We start from the raw sequence: 13,302 nt of genomic DNA on the forward strand, positions 1-13,302 counted from the left end.
ATCTGCATTGTCCTTCTGAGTGAGTTTGTTTCCCAGAACACGTGGCTACAACAAGGTATGATGTCTTAGATGACCCATTCAAGGAAGTTCACAGAGTCCAGCTTAATGAAGCCTACGTACCTTGCATCCTGATAGAACACTAGAGGGACATACTGAGGCAATATTTCTGGATCAGGCTGTGTGGGTTTGAGCAGATACAACAAGACAGCTTTTGACAAATTTTCTCAGATGGTTCCAGTAGATCTGGTGGTGACCCTTCTTGCTATCTTATTTGCAATGAGGCAAAAGGTCCCTGCTTCTTAGTATTCAAACTCAGTTTGGGGGAGTAGTACAATGAGTCCATTCTTATAGATAAGAGAGTCCAAGGGACTTAAAAATCTGCCCTCCAAGTCATCAGGCTGGGAAAACAGTTAATAAGAAGTAGTGTTTCTCCCAAGGTCATAAAACAACTGCAAAGGGGCATATCAACCACTTTCTCAGAGTACTTCCTGCTTCCTGACTCACTGGGAAATTTCATTTTTAAAATTCATCATCTATCAAAAAGCTTTCCTGCTGGAAATTGTATCAGTAAGAATGAAATAGTGCCCTCTTATCTGGGGGGTCCAAACTACTCTGACACAGAGAAGCAGCCTTGAGTTTCAGCATAGATGCTGAACTTCAGAGAAGGGGTTTCTAAGCACAGCATTTTGTCCTCTTAACTTTACAGTTTCCAGAGAAATAGGCTCCAGATCTACTTGCTATCCAGACCTTTACATAAAGTCTTGAGAGAGAAATACATATGAAATGGAGCAAGAAAGGATTCATTGATTTAACATACTTTTATTGATTTACAGATATTTATAGTAGCATTATTTGTAATAGGGAAAAAACAAAACTATCTTGATTGCAAATAATGAAAGATTAGTATTTAAGATTTGTGTTAGTCATTCAGTCCTGTCTGACTCTTTGTGACCCCATGGACTGTAGCCCGCCAGGCTCCTCTGTCCATGGGGATTCTCCAGGCAAGAATACTGGAGTGGATTGCTATTCCATTCTCCAAGGGATCTTCCCAAGCTGGAAATTGAACCCCAGGTCTCCTGCACGGCAGGCAGATGCTTTACCATCTGAGCCACCAAGACTTGGCATTAAGTAAGAGAAGCATGTCATGGGACAATTATATAACAAAGCCCAATTTTCCCTAGAAAAACTCTGTGTGTGTGTTTATATAAGCATAGAAGAAAAATTAATATGTACTTAACTGTTGATGATGTAAAATAGTCTAAAGGTAGGAAGATAATTAGGGAAAGGAGCAGTAAACAAATTCACAAACTGGAAAAGTAAATCTTGGATCTGGGGTGAAAAGTGTCATTGAACAGGTCGTTGCAATTGCTTTATAAGGAATGATTGGACTCTTAGAGGCACTATGATTGGCATTAGATGTAAGAATGTTGAAGGTGCCATCAAGTCCCAGACCAACAGAGTGATCTGGAGAAGTGACTTTTCTCTGTGAACTTTATTTAGTCTCTCCCCAGGTTGTACATGGGTCAAAATGAAATAAAGTCTTTGTATGAAAAGAGGGTGAAAACAGCCAAGCACCATCCAGATTCAGCTTCCAGCTGTTCTATTAGGCAGGCATTAAAGACAAGGAGTTCAAGACCAGAGATCACACTCCACTCAGGTAGTCTTTCCATCGGTATCTGGTCTCTGGTTTCTCTAGGGGTTCCTTTTTCAGTTTCCAGCTAGGATGGCAACACCAGACTTTCTTGACAACATTCTCTGGGGTTACATTGTCCTTTTTGGCCTCTGTACCACTCAGCTCTGGAGAATTATAAACTGTCGCCAGTCTTTATCTGCAGAAAAGGTCAGAGGGGCTCAGCCTTTACTGCTGGCTCAGCTGGAGCCTTGGGGGCATTGTCCCCATAAATGTGACTTCTCAGTCCCAATGATGGGTTCATCCTTGTATGTTCAACTGAGAGAAAGGATGGGAACAGAAGGGTTCAGTGGCAGATGGTCAGAGGGGTTGGATGGTAGAACCAGAGGCAGAAGAAAGGCCGAAGAGGCCCAGAGAAGGAGGCCTGGGGGAAAGTGTAGATGTGGGACCCATCAGCCACACTATAGAAGGAGACATGCCCAGCTTCATAGTCCAAGAAGACCCCCACCCGGCTGGGGGGCTCACTCAGTGGGAGAGCAGTCCGAGGGGAGGTGAGGGCCTGGTACTTATTAGCGTAGAGTTCCATAGCCCAGAATCCATTCTGAGGTGACTCTGCAATCCCCCAAGCCCTATCCACGTTTTCCTCGCAAACCCCCAGCTCCCAGTAAGTCCTGTCGCCCACTTCCACCTCCCAGTAATGTCTCCCCGAAGAGAAGGACCCACGGCCCAGCACACAAGGGTCAAAAGAAAACCTCTCAGGTTTTTCAGGAAGATTCTGCCACAGGTTTCTCCGCTTCACACTTCGGTGATCTTCAGACAAAAAGAGTTCAAAGAAGGCAGTATTTGGATCCAGAGTCACATGAGCTGTGGAAAGAGTGAGAGAGAACAGATGTCCTGTCAACTCCAGTATCCCAGGGCCCTCAGTGACTGGGAAGTGGGGAGAAAAGAAGCCATTCCTAATCCGTGAAGTTGCCTTCCTTCCTCCACAAAAGAGCTGGAGTGATAAGCATCTCCCCCAGATGTCCTTAAGATCATATTTCAAAGAGCTATTAGGAGAGTTCAGAGACTTACAAGGAGGAGATAATCCAGAGGTTCTGGGTCCCTGGGAGCAGGGGTGGCTAATCACAACCACCACCCCCCCATCCTCTCATCCCCCACAGCATTTTGTACAACCCCCTCTCATGTCACTGCACTATTACTGTTTATTTCATATTTCTCTCCTCTACAAGACCAGAACCCCCAAAAGTAAAGACTATATTTCTTCATCTTTGTGTTCTTACTGTCTAGCATTGTCAGACTCTGCCTCACAATTGGTGCTCAATAATCTTGGCAGAATAAAGGGCTGGGGAAGGTCCTTGGATAGCCTCTAGCCACACCTCTCTACCAACCTGAAACCCCAGGACATTTCATGGAGAATTATCTGGCCAGAGATTTTTGGCCAACTGTGTAAAACATCTGAGCAAATGAATACCCATCTTTAATAGACTGTCCCTGAATCTCACAGGTTAGAAGAGTCATATGGAAGAAACTTTTATGGGTTCATCAAACATTGGTTCCTTTTCCTCCTGGGTACATAGCGAGATGACATTTTCCAGTCCCTCTTGGGTATCCAGCAGAAGAGTCGGCTGCTTCCAGGCCTCACCAATAAGAGAACCTTTACACAATATTTGCATTCCTTTTTCTGCCATTTGCTGGCTCAATGTAGAGTAGAGTGAGGCCCTAGGTCAAAATCTAGCAAAGCTCCCACATCCCCATTTGATTTGTCCTGAACACTGAAGAGATGGAGTAATACGCTGTTGTTGTGTTTACCTAATGAGATGCCCCGAGGGGAGAGAAGCTAGGTGGACAGAGTTGCCACATCTCCTCTAAGATGCACAGAACCCACTAGAGACTGAATGTCATTTGGATGAAACCTTTCTAGTTGTACCCTCAGGTCCATGATGCTGAAGATATTGAGTGATAGTTGTTCAGTCATGCCTGACTCTTTGCAACTCCATGGACTGTAGCCTGCCAGACTCCTCTGTCCATGGACTTCTCCAGGCAAGATTACTGGAGTGGGTTACCATGAGTAGTAGAGAAACTCAAGAGAGAAAGTAGATGAGGAGCCCTTTATGAAGGAAAAAAAAAGGTATAAACTTCTGGAAAGGAAAAAGGTGCAGGTGCTGAAATGAAACTTGGTAGTATTTGATCTTGATGTTACTTGTATCTTCCCTGAGTCTCCATTCATTGCCTGCCCAGCCAGGCCACTATTTGGAGCTGGAAGATGGAGAAAGACCACTAAGTTCTTCTTTTATGGAGTCCTGGGCCTGAGACAGTAAGAATTAGACAGTCACTCACCAGCATAGGACCGAGCTTTTTTCCAATCTGCAATAGAAAAAAGAGAGGTGAGTGCTCCCTGGCAAGAGCCGTACATTTCTTGGCCCTTTCTCTGCTCTGGTTGCCTTTCCTTCCCTCCTTGGCACCCTCATCACTCATCTCCAGAGCTTGTCTAGGCTTCTTCTCTCATGTTCCTAAAAGAGAAAATGTCTAGGAGGAAAGAGGCCAGACAAAATGTACTCTTCTGTTTCCCCTTCTTGGTTCCTAAGCATGGATTCCAACTCCACCGGGAGCTCTTTACTCATGTCTCCGCATTCCCCATACTGGACGGCTTTGTGCTTCAGTAGCTGAAAGGCACCAGCTTATGCAAACATGAGAAGGCTGCCATCACAGGGGACATGGTCCTGGACAAAGGACAGAACTCTGAGGGATTCACTCCTTCCTTCACTGTGATCATGTGTTAGTCATTTGCACAGTCAGGCACCTGACCCCATCTCCTGCATCTTTTCCATGACCTCCATACACTGCCCTGTATGGAGTAAGGATGGCTGTGGCGGCTGCTGCTGCCTGGAAATCTGTCTCTTATTTAGCTAGTCTCCACAGGAAACATGTCTTTTTCATAGTTAATATGCCACCTTTTGCTGTGATTAGGGAGTCCCACACACTTATTTATTTATCTATTTTTGTACCCTTACCTGGGGGAGCTGCCCATGTGCTCTGGGCGCTGTATCCACTATTAGCTCACAGCTCTTGCCTTGATCCCAATGTGTTATCGGCCGCAACTCATTAACCATGAAACCCAAAGCCAGTTTAATTAACTATTCAGTCTCCATTTCTACATCTGTAGGATGGACATCAGACTAACACTTGCTGCTTAATTTATCTGGGGGAGGACATAGACTAACACCTGCAAAAATGCTGAATCACCATGCTGAATACCTGAAACTAACACAATATTATGAGTGAGGTCACAATTAACTTCATTACTTCCACCATAGTTTGAGTGAAGTGAAGTTGCTCAGTCGTGTCTGACTATAGCCTACCAGGTTCCACCATCCATGGGATTTTCCAGGCAAGAATACTGGAATGGGTTGCCATTTCCTTCTCCAGGAGATCTTCCCAACCCAGGGATTGAACCCAGGTCTCCCGCATTGTAAGCAGACGCTTTACCATTGAGCCACCAGGGAAGTCTAATTGTAACTATATTACACTCCAATTAATAACATTTTTAATCTAAAAAAGGCATTTTAAGTTATGAAAGGTCACAAAAAAAAAAAAAGAAGAAGAAGAAGAAAGAAAAAGATACAGAGGAGAAGAAAGGATAGCTTATATTTCTAGCCCTGACCTCCTGTATGGACTACACACCTGATTATCCAATTGCATACTCTGCATCTTCACTTGGATCACTAACACCCCCTTCAACATTCTGACTCTGTGCTACCCCCTCCCTTGCCCTGACTACCTGGTTTTCTTTGGCTTCCCCATTGCAGAAAAATGGCAATTCCATTTTTATAGTTTCTTGAAGGAGATCAGCCCTGGGATTTCTTTGGAGGACTGATGCTGAAGCTGAAACTCTAGTACTTTGGCCACCTCATGCGAAGAGCTGACTCATTGGAAAAGACTCTGATGCTGGGAGGCATTGGGGGCAGGAGGAGAAGGGGACGACAGAGGATGAGATGGCTGGGTGGCATCACTGACTCAATGGACACGAGTCTGAGTGAACTCTGGGAGTTAGTGATGGACAGGGAGGCCTGGCGTGCTGCGATTCATGGGGTCACAAAGAGTCAGACACGACTGAGCGACTGAATTGAACTGAACTGAGGCCTAAAAACCGTGGAGTCATCCTTGATCCACTCTTTTACTTTTGCAGTACACTATCAACAAGGATATTTTTACTCTGTTTTAAAAATAAATCCAGCACTGAGGCCCCTCTCACCACTTCTAGCACTCCCCCTTAGTAAAAACCATCCTCATCTCTCCCCTTGATGTCTACGGTAGCTCCCAGCTGGTCCAGTCGTGTCCAGCTCTCTGCAATCCTATGGACCATAGCCTGACAGGCTTCTCTGTCCATGGGATTCTCCAAGCCAAAATTCTGGTGTGGGTTGCTATGTCCTCCTCCAGGGATCTTCCTGACCCAGGGATTGAACCTGCGTCTCTTATGTCTCCTGTATTGGCAGGTGCATTCTTTACCTCTAGTGCCACCAAGTCAGTCTCAGTGTAGCATCTAAAGTAACTTCTCAAAACATAAGTCAGGTTCAGCTCCCCTTCTGCTCAAAACCCATCGGTGGCTCCTTTCTCAGAAGCAAAGCCAAAGCCAGCATGGATAACTTTCAAGGCTGTGTGATCTGGCCCTTCAAACTCCTCTGATTCTACCCGCTCTGATTCTCCTGATCACTCCCTGCCTTCTAGCAACACTGGCCCCTTTGCTACTCTTCAAGCAAACTAGTGTGTTTCTGACTCTGGGCTTTGGCACTGTGGTTCTCTCTACTTAGAATGCTTTTCCCTCAGCTATTCCTGCGGCTTACTCCTCTACTTCACCATCACTCTATTTTATAATTTTTTAAATTGAAGTATAGTTGATGTACAATATTTTGTTACAGGTGTACAATTCACCACCTTATTTTAAACTGCACCTTCCAATGCAATATTCTGTTATCTCCTGAGCACTAATTATCATATGCCAAACTGTATATTATACTATTTCATTTTTTTTTCTGTCTTCTTCCACTAGAAGTTAGATTCTTTGTGAATGGGATATTTCTGTTTTGTTCATTTCTGTACCTAGGGCACTTAGAAGAGTAACTTAGTTATTAGTTACTAGTAACATAGTTAACAGTTGTGGATCTTTGTTGAGCTGATGAATGAATGAATGAAATGAATAGAGAATCCATGAGGGAACCTGGAGAGTGAGTGATCCAGGACAAGAATGAAGGAGTAGCCTCAGATAGGGAAAAAGATGCCTGCTCTGTTGAAGTCGGAGCCTAGAGATCAGAAAGGGCAGGTGCACATGGCGGGGCAGGAAGTTTGCCCCCCTCCCTTCTCTTTTTTCTCTGAGGTGCAGGGTTGCATCACCATTAGAGGTGTGGAAAAAGGATGTGGTGATGAAGGGTCAAAGCTAATGTTCACTGAACTTAGATACATGCTACCAATGTACTGGGTGTCCTCACCTTTATCTCATTTCCTAACATCTGCTCAAAGTAGTAGATGCAATTAAATCAATTTCTAGGTGGGAAAAGTAGAACTTCAAAGAGGTTAAGGAGCTTATCCCAGTTTGTCTGAATGAGTAGAACAAACAGGGTCAACAGATGTGATGAGCAGACAGAGGAAATGGGCACAGAAGTGGGAAAATGAATGATACATGTGGGGCACTGCTGGTGGTGTGGTCAGTCCAGTGTGAGGTGGCGCGTGTCAGGGAGTGTCCAGGGATGGAACAGAAATTGGACTGGACCATTAAGGCTGACTGCATTGCAGGGATAGAAACTGCAGATTGGACTTTACCTTTTAATGTAGTGTTTCTTCAATTGAGTTATGTAAAAAGCTTGATTAGACACAAATTAATTTCCTCTGAAAATAAATCTTCAAAGTCCTGAGGGAGCCAATTAAAAAATGCAGCAATGAAAGTTAAAATCTGTCTTTTAGACAGTTCCTTTGTCACTAATGCAATTATGAACACAGCAGTTAGCCTGGAAGCTAGAACCATTCACACAATAATTGATTAACAGAAAAAAAAAAGGATATTAAGCAGGTTGTGTTAGTTTTGACAAAAATTGACATTAAGACAATTTTTCTTAGGAATTTGAAAATCCTTTTAGAATTTACAAATATCCACCCCAGTAAGATGGCAGAAGGCAATGGGGAACCACAGATGGTTTGGGGCTTAAGAGGAATGTAATCAGATTTCTATCTTAGCAAGTTTACTTTGAAGCTCTAAACTATGGAAAACTTTTCACAGGCAAGGTCTTGTTTATGCTGGTTGTTTTTTAAAATTTTTTGTCTGTTTCCTAATATTCATTTAAACAAAAAGTCTTAAAAGGAAAAGGGCAGCAGTAGCTCTTGAGGGAACAGAGCAGCTTGCTGTTGAGAGAAGGGTCTTGATAATCTACTCCCAGGGATCTGTGACAAAAGAAGAAAGAAAGATTGGGGGAGGTATTCTATGCCTGAGAAGGGGTCCTGGGCTAAGCAGTAAAAGGACTTGCCCTGAGGGAAGGAGAGAAAGGAGCCCCCTTGGGTGAGTGGTGGTAGCATTGGATGGTGAGGGGAGGGGAGGAGAAAGGGCACATTGACAGCAAAGAGAATGGAGTTCAGTGTTGGCCACAGGTTTGAAAAACCTTTGGGGCATCCATGACATATCAACAGAGCTATTGGGGTTATAGGCTTAAGTCCAGATGGTGCAAGAATGAGCAAGGCTTCAGAGAAAAGAATAAGGAGAAAGGCACTTATTAAATAAAACAGATAGAGCCTTAGATGAAAAACAAAAATTCCAATTTACTCACCATCCACTTTCTGGGCTTTTCTCCAGCCTGAAGTAGAAGAAAGAAACTTCATGAGATCAATGATACGTGAGAGGGTCTCAAATCATACACGTAGGAGGAGGAAGTACGGAACTTACGGAGCTCTGTTTGGAGTTGCTCTGCAAAAGGACAAGAAATGAATCAGTACCGTTCATAGGAGAAGGGCCAGGTTTACATGGAAAGGGTCTGTGGGAGGCCCTTTGCTGCATCATGTGTGCAGTGAGTCCAGTGAGCTGTCCCCCAACCAGAAAAGCCAAGGCACAGTCAGGGTCCCAGGATCGGGGAATTAAAGAGGTGGGAGTGCTGGTATTGAGGGAGGAAAGACTGAATATAAAAACCTCAACTTCAAATCCCCTTCGCCCTCTTAGTCCTGGTCCTCCCCTTTCCCCTCTGTCCAATCCCTTTTCCGTAGTCTTCTTTGGACCTCACTGCCTCAGTCTTCTGATTCCTTTACCTTTGATCCAGCATTCTCGATCTTTCTCTCGGCGAAGTTTCCAGATGAAACCAAGAGCAGTCAGCAGAAGAAGTCCCAGAAGAAGCAGGAGCGAGGTCTGAGCTGTTACCCAAGGAAAGTCCTTCAGGAAGACAGTGGCTGAACTGGAGGTGCTGAGCATTATTCCTGCAGCAAAAAGCAGGAAAGGGCCAAGGCCTGAGGGTGCTGGGGCACACAGAGGATGCTGCAGGACTCCCCGAGATGCCTGGGCCAGACCAGCAGCAGAGGGGCCTGGCTGGGAGAATGAGTGACTCCAGCTCTGCCCCATTCTCTCCCACAGGATGGCTGGGAAACCCAGATACTCTAAGAGTCAGCATGGAATGACAACAAGTAAGTGTAAAGGCTCTGGGTGTGTGTGTGTGTGTGTGTGTGTGTGTGTGTGTGTGTGTGTTAGTTGCTCAGTCATGTCTGTGTCTTTGCAACTCCAAGGACTATAGCTCGCCTGGCTCCTCTAACCATGGAATTCTCCAGGCAAGAATACTGGAGTGGGTAGTTCCCTTTTCCAGGGGATCTTCCCAACCCAGAGATTGAACCCAGGTCTCCTGCACCTCAGGCAGATTCTTTAACTGTTAAATCAAGGAGGTTCAAATCACTCCTGAAATATGGAACTAAAACTGGGGTCTGGAGGAAGGGGTGGAAATTGTCCCCTTTTCCTCAGATCGTGAGAATAGATGCCTTCCAGTAAAATCACCCTGAATGTGGGAGGAATGTGGGAGCCCCTGACTTTACTTGCAATTGTTAATAGAAGTATATTTTTGGTAGGGAAGTGGATGATGCTGGGAATTAGAAGCCCTGAGTACTAGTCCCACCTCCACTGCAGACTCTACTTGTAATTTCAGCCAAGCATCCTGTGTCCCTATGTCTCCACTATAATGGGGAGAGTTCAATAATATTACCTGTGCTATCAGTACCATCAGATGAACAAGCAAGCTGCGAGAAGAGAACTTGGCTATCTATGTGAACTTTTATGCATGTGTTTCTTTTAAATATCCCTTAGCACCCAGGCCATGCTATTTATTTAGATGTTGTCTAGTCGCTAAGTCATGTCTGACTCTTTTGAGACCTGATGGGCTGTAGCCTACCAGGCTCCTCTGTCCATGGGACTGCCTAGGCAAAAATACTGGAGTGGGTTGTCATTTCCTCCTCCAGGGGATCTTCCCCATCCATGGATGGCACCTGCATCTCCTGCATTGGCAGGTAGGTTCTTTACCACTGAGTCACCAGGAAGCCCAATAAATACCACTGAGTCAAAAAAAAAAAAAAAAAAGAGAGTGTAAACCTTTTATTTCTCTATCAGCAAAAGGAGTCCATGTAACTAGAGAGCCTTTCCAAAGAGGTTTTGCAAATTCAGTGACACGTTTTATGTGCAGGAAAAGTTAAATTAATAAAATAAAAACTACCCATACAAGCCAGAACATAGTCATAACTGGACATAAATATAACAGCCTAAGGCCAATGCCATAAGCAAATTTCCTCCCAGTATCTGATGAATGTCATTGTTGTGAGGGTTAAAGAAACAATGAACAATCAGTTGTTGTTACCCTTCCTGATACAGTAGAATTTTTATTGACAAAATAGATTCTGGCAATTTTTCCTGAGACTAAAGCATCATGGTGTTTTGTCTGATTACTCATTACTTCTCACAGAAACCTACTTCCTTATTTGTATATATTTGTCCTTTCTCCATAAAATTTAACCCTAGATTGTGGACTGTTTTGTATCATTTCCTAGCTATTTTGTACTGGTAATGGCTTTACAATGAATACTCTGTATGTCCTAATAAAGAATAATTTTTTTAAAGGTAAACATAAAAAAAGACTGTGCAAATAATTTATTTAACTTATTATTTAATAAGAAAGCCAGTAAAAATGTTAAAAGTGGTTTAAATGAGGATTTGATTTGCAAAATCTTATATTCTCTATCAGAGAGAAGTCATTTGCGTCACTAAGGACAGGAACAATTTGTATTACTCTCAGTGTTCTATAAATTACGATCTGTCTCTACAAAGTTGTAAATGATCTAGAAAAATAAGCAATGGCTTAGTCCTATGGAATCAGAGATCCCTAATGTGAGAACTACCAGATAGGGTTAGTATTCCTTAGAAGAGACACCCAGTCATCTTCTTTAACCAGTGAAAGTCTTTCACAAATTTTCTTGGCCATTCTTTCTTTCCCCTAGTGTTGAGCACAAAGCAGTCAGGGATGGTTTACACAGAGGCAGCAAATATTTGTTAAACAAATAATTTCCTAAGAAATAATGCAAAGTAGTGCTTTTAAAAAAAACCAAGAGCAAAAAAAAAGGAAAAAAAAACAGACCAAGAGGACTTCCAGAAATAATTCAGACCATTTGCAAAGGGGCTAAAAGAAAGAGAACTACACACGTGTACCACCCTCTGTCCCTTTAAAAACCATCCTCACCTGCATCCTTCTGCCCAGCAGCGGTGGCTTCACGGAAGTCCCAGCCTTGGGCAAATGGTGAGTGCTCAGGGACTCTGACTTGGCATCTCCCACTGGGAGAGCTACAGGCCTGCCCTTTGCAGTGCAGATGGGTCCCATCCTTGTCCAAGCTCATGACCTGAGAGGACTGCTTCTGTTGCTGTTGGATGTCCATGGGCTCCTGCCTCACTTGCGGGGAGAGGGAACCAGGAAGTTCACTGTCCTTCATACCTCAGCTGCAAAGTCAGTCACCCCAAGGGTTGCTCCCTGCCAAATGAGCTGCTTCCCTACCAGTAAGAGCGAGAAGAGGAAGAGACAGGTAGGAATGAAGGAAGGACACTGGACCAGGCTTAAGATGGGTCACACCTCTCCCTCAGGAGTCTGGGAGAACAGATACATCTGAGTCCCTGCTTTATTTTTGTCCATAACTCTTAAAATGTTTTCATCTCTCTATATTGGTAGGATCACTAGGTAAAATACCTTGCATTACAGTTTGCTAAATCAGGGAACTTTAAACACAGGAGACTCTCAGCAACCATTTTGCAGAATGAATGAATATAGTTTTCTACCTGGAGGTTTAATGGGAGAAACAGAGAATCCAAGCAAGGCAGCAGGCAGAAGGGAGCTGGCCTGGGAGGCAAGGAAGCTGGCTTGAGTTTCTAAACAGAGAGCACTCTTTGCTGTGGGCCAGACCTGTGCTGAGCATGGAGGCAGGAGCAGAGGAGTAGAGAGAGGAGTCAGAGGGCCTGGGCCTTCCAGAATCCTGCGGCTCACACCTGCTGGCTGTCTCCCCACCGCCAATTCTCATGCACTCACATTTCTCTGCTCCTCGGGGTGACTCAGTCTTTGAATCACTTTGCGATTCAGACACTAGGCTGGACCCAGGCTCCAGGCAAGATTGTCCACTGCCTGGTCTCTCAGGCGGGAGCTCAGGCAGAGGCTGGGGAGTACTCACGGGCTGGATCTGCCCTTGGCAGGGCACCCCAAGTACTCCAGGTAGATGTGTCTGGTCACAGTGCCCCTGCCCCGATGGTGACACTGTCTATGATGGAGATGAACTCTGGACTGTGAACCCCTTTCCTCTACATTTATGATGTAAGATATCGATGTTTTCAGGGAGAGAAGCGAAGTCTAGAGATCAGCCTGCACACACCTGAGTTGGTCAGTTTCGCCACAGCACTGCCTACTGGGAACGCATATCACCTGCCATGAGGCCTTTGAGCTCAGCCGGCTTGTTGACCATATTTCATGGGTCACTGGATATAGGGCAGTGACATGGCTGGGGGACCTGGGAATGAAGAACAAGCTGGAGGCAAATAATTTTATGTTAAAACAGAACGAAAAAGAAAGCTCAATGCAGTATGTATCTGATAAACATTTTTCACTTCTTTAGTCCTATAGGGATTTGTAAGATGATGAAAGGACAACAGGGACAGGAGCTAGTGCTAGGAAGAAAGGTCAGGTAGGGGTGGAGTCAGAGAATGTGCGATTTTCTTATTAAAATCAGGAGACAACTTTCACGGCATGCAGGCAAAGTGGGTAAAATTATAAAAATGATGTTCTAGAGCAGTTAGAACCTGGGAAAGACACAGATCACATGAGTCAACAAGTATTAATACCTTCAGTAAACTTCAGTGGGATAAATGCTCTGCAAAAGTCCTTTCCAAATCTGAGCCTCTCTCTGGCTGAGTCAGCTTTTAAGGCCCACAAACCCAGATGATACCCAGATGTGGGTAGTAAATGTGTTCTTGACCTAGGAGCACAGCATTTTGGCTAAAAGGGCAAGTATTTCTAGGGTTATGCCATCTGAATTCATGTTTGAATCCACTTGTTTTGCTGGCTGTGTGAACCTGGGCGTGTTATTTATTTCTCTAAGCTTCCTCTACAAAACACATTGAACTGTAGTGATGGCTTTGC

The 13,302-nt window shown here is 44.4% G+C and overlaps 1 protein-coding gene across 5 annotated transcripts; it reads right to left on the reverse strand.

The window, feature by feature from the left end:
- Nucleotides 1–803: 803 nt before the first annotated feature.
- LOC138425945 (butyrophilin subfamily 1 member A1-like) lies at nt 804–12,566 on the reverse strand. Of its 5 annotated transcripts, none has more exons than XM_069564387.1 (7): nt 12,202–12,566; nt 11,368–11,566; nt 8,912–9,076; nt 8,556–8,576; nt 8,440–8,466; nt 3,968–3,994; nt 804–2,494 (listed from the first exon to the last, which is right to left on the reverse strand). In XM_069564387.1, exons 2-7 carry the CDS (start codon nt 11,558–11,560, stop codon nt 1,977–1,979), a joined length of 951 nt encoding a protein of 316 aa, XP_069420488.1. In that variant the 5' UTR covers nt 11,561–11,566; nt 12,202–12,566; the 3' UTR covers nt 804–1,976. The 5 variants fall into 5 exon arrangements, with proteins under 5 accessions (XP_069420488.1, XP_069420489.1, XP_069420486.1 ...); XM_069564388.1 differs by having other exon boundaries at nt 11,368–11,574; nt 12,202–12,558; XM_069564385.1 differs by having other exon boundaries at nt 11,368–11,672; nt 12,202–12,482.
- Between the last annotated feature and the right edge of the window lie 736 nt (nt 12,567–13,302).

This window comes from Ovis canadensis, chromosome 20 (assembly GCF_042477335.2).
Source record: "Ovis canadensis isolate MfBH-ARS-UI-01 breed Bighorn chromosome 20, ARS-UI_OviCan_v2, whole genome shotgun sequence".
Taxonomy (NCBI): domain Eukaryota; kingdom Metazoa; phylum Chordata; class Mammalia; order Artiodactyla; family Bovidae; genus Ovis; species Ovis canadensis.

Coding starts and splice junctions, on each gene's coding strand:
- LOC138425945 (XM_069564385.1), bottom strand. CDS start 11,614: ATGAAGGACAGTGAACTTCCTGGTTCCCTCTCCCCGCAAGTGAGGCAG. Junction 9,077..11,367: donor TGCTGGGCAGAAGGATGCAG/GTGAGGATGGTT, acceptor TTTTTGCTGCAG/GAATAATGCTCAGCACCTCC. Junction 8,577..8,911: donor TCGAGAATGCTGGATCAAAG/GTAAAGGAATCA, acceptor GTCCTTTTGCAG/AGCAACTCCAAACAGAGCTC.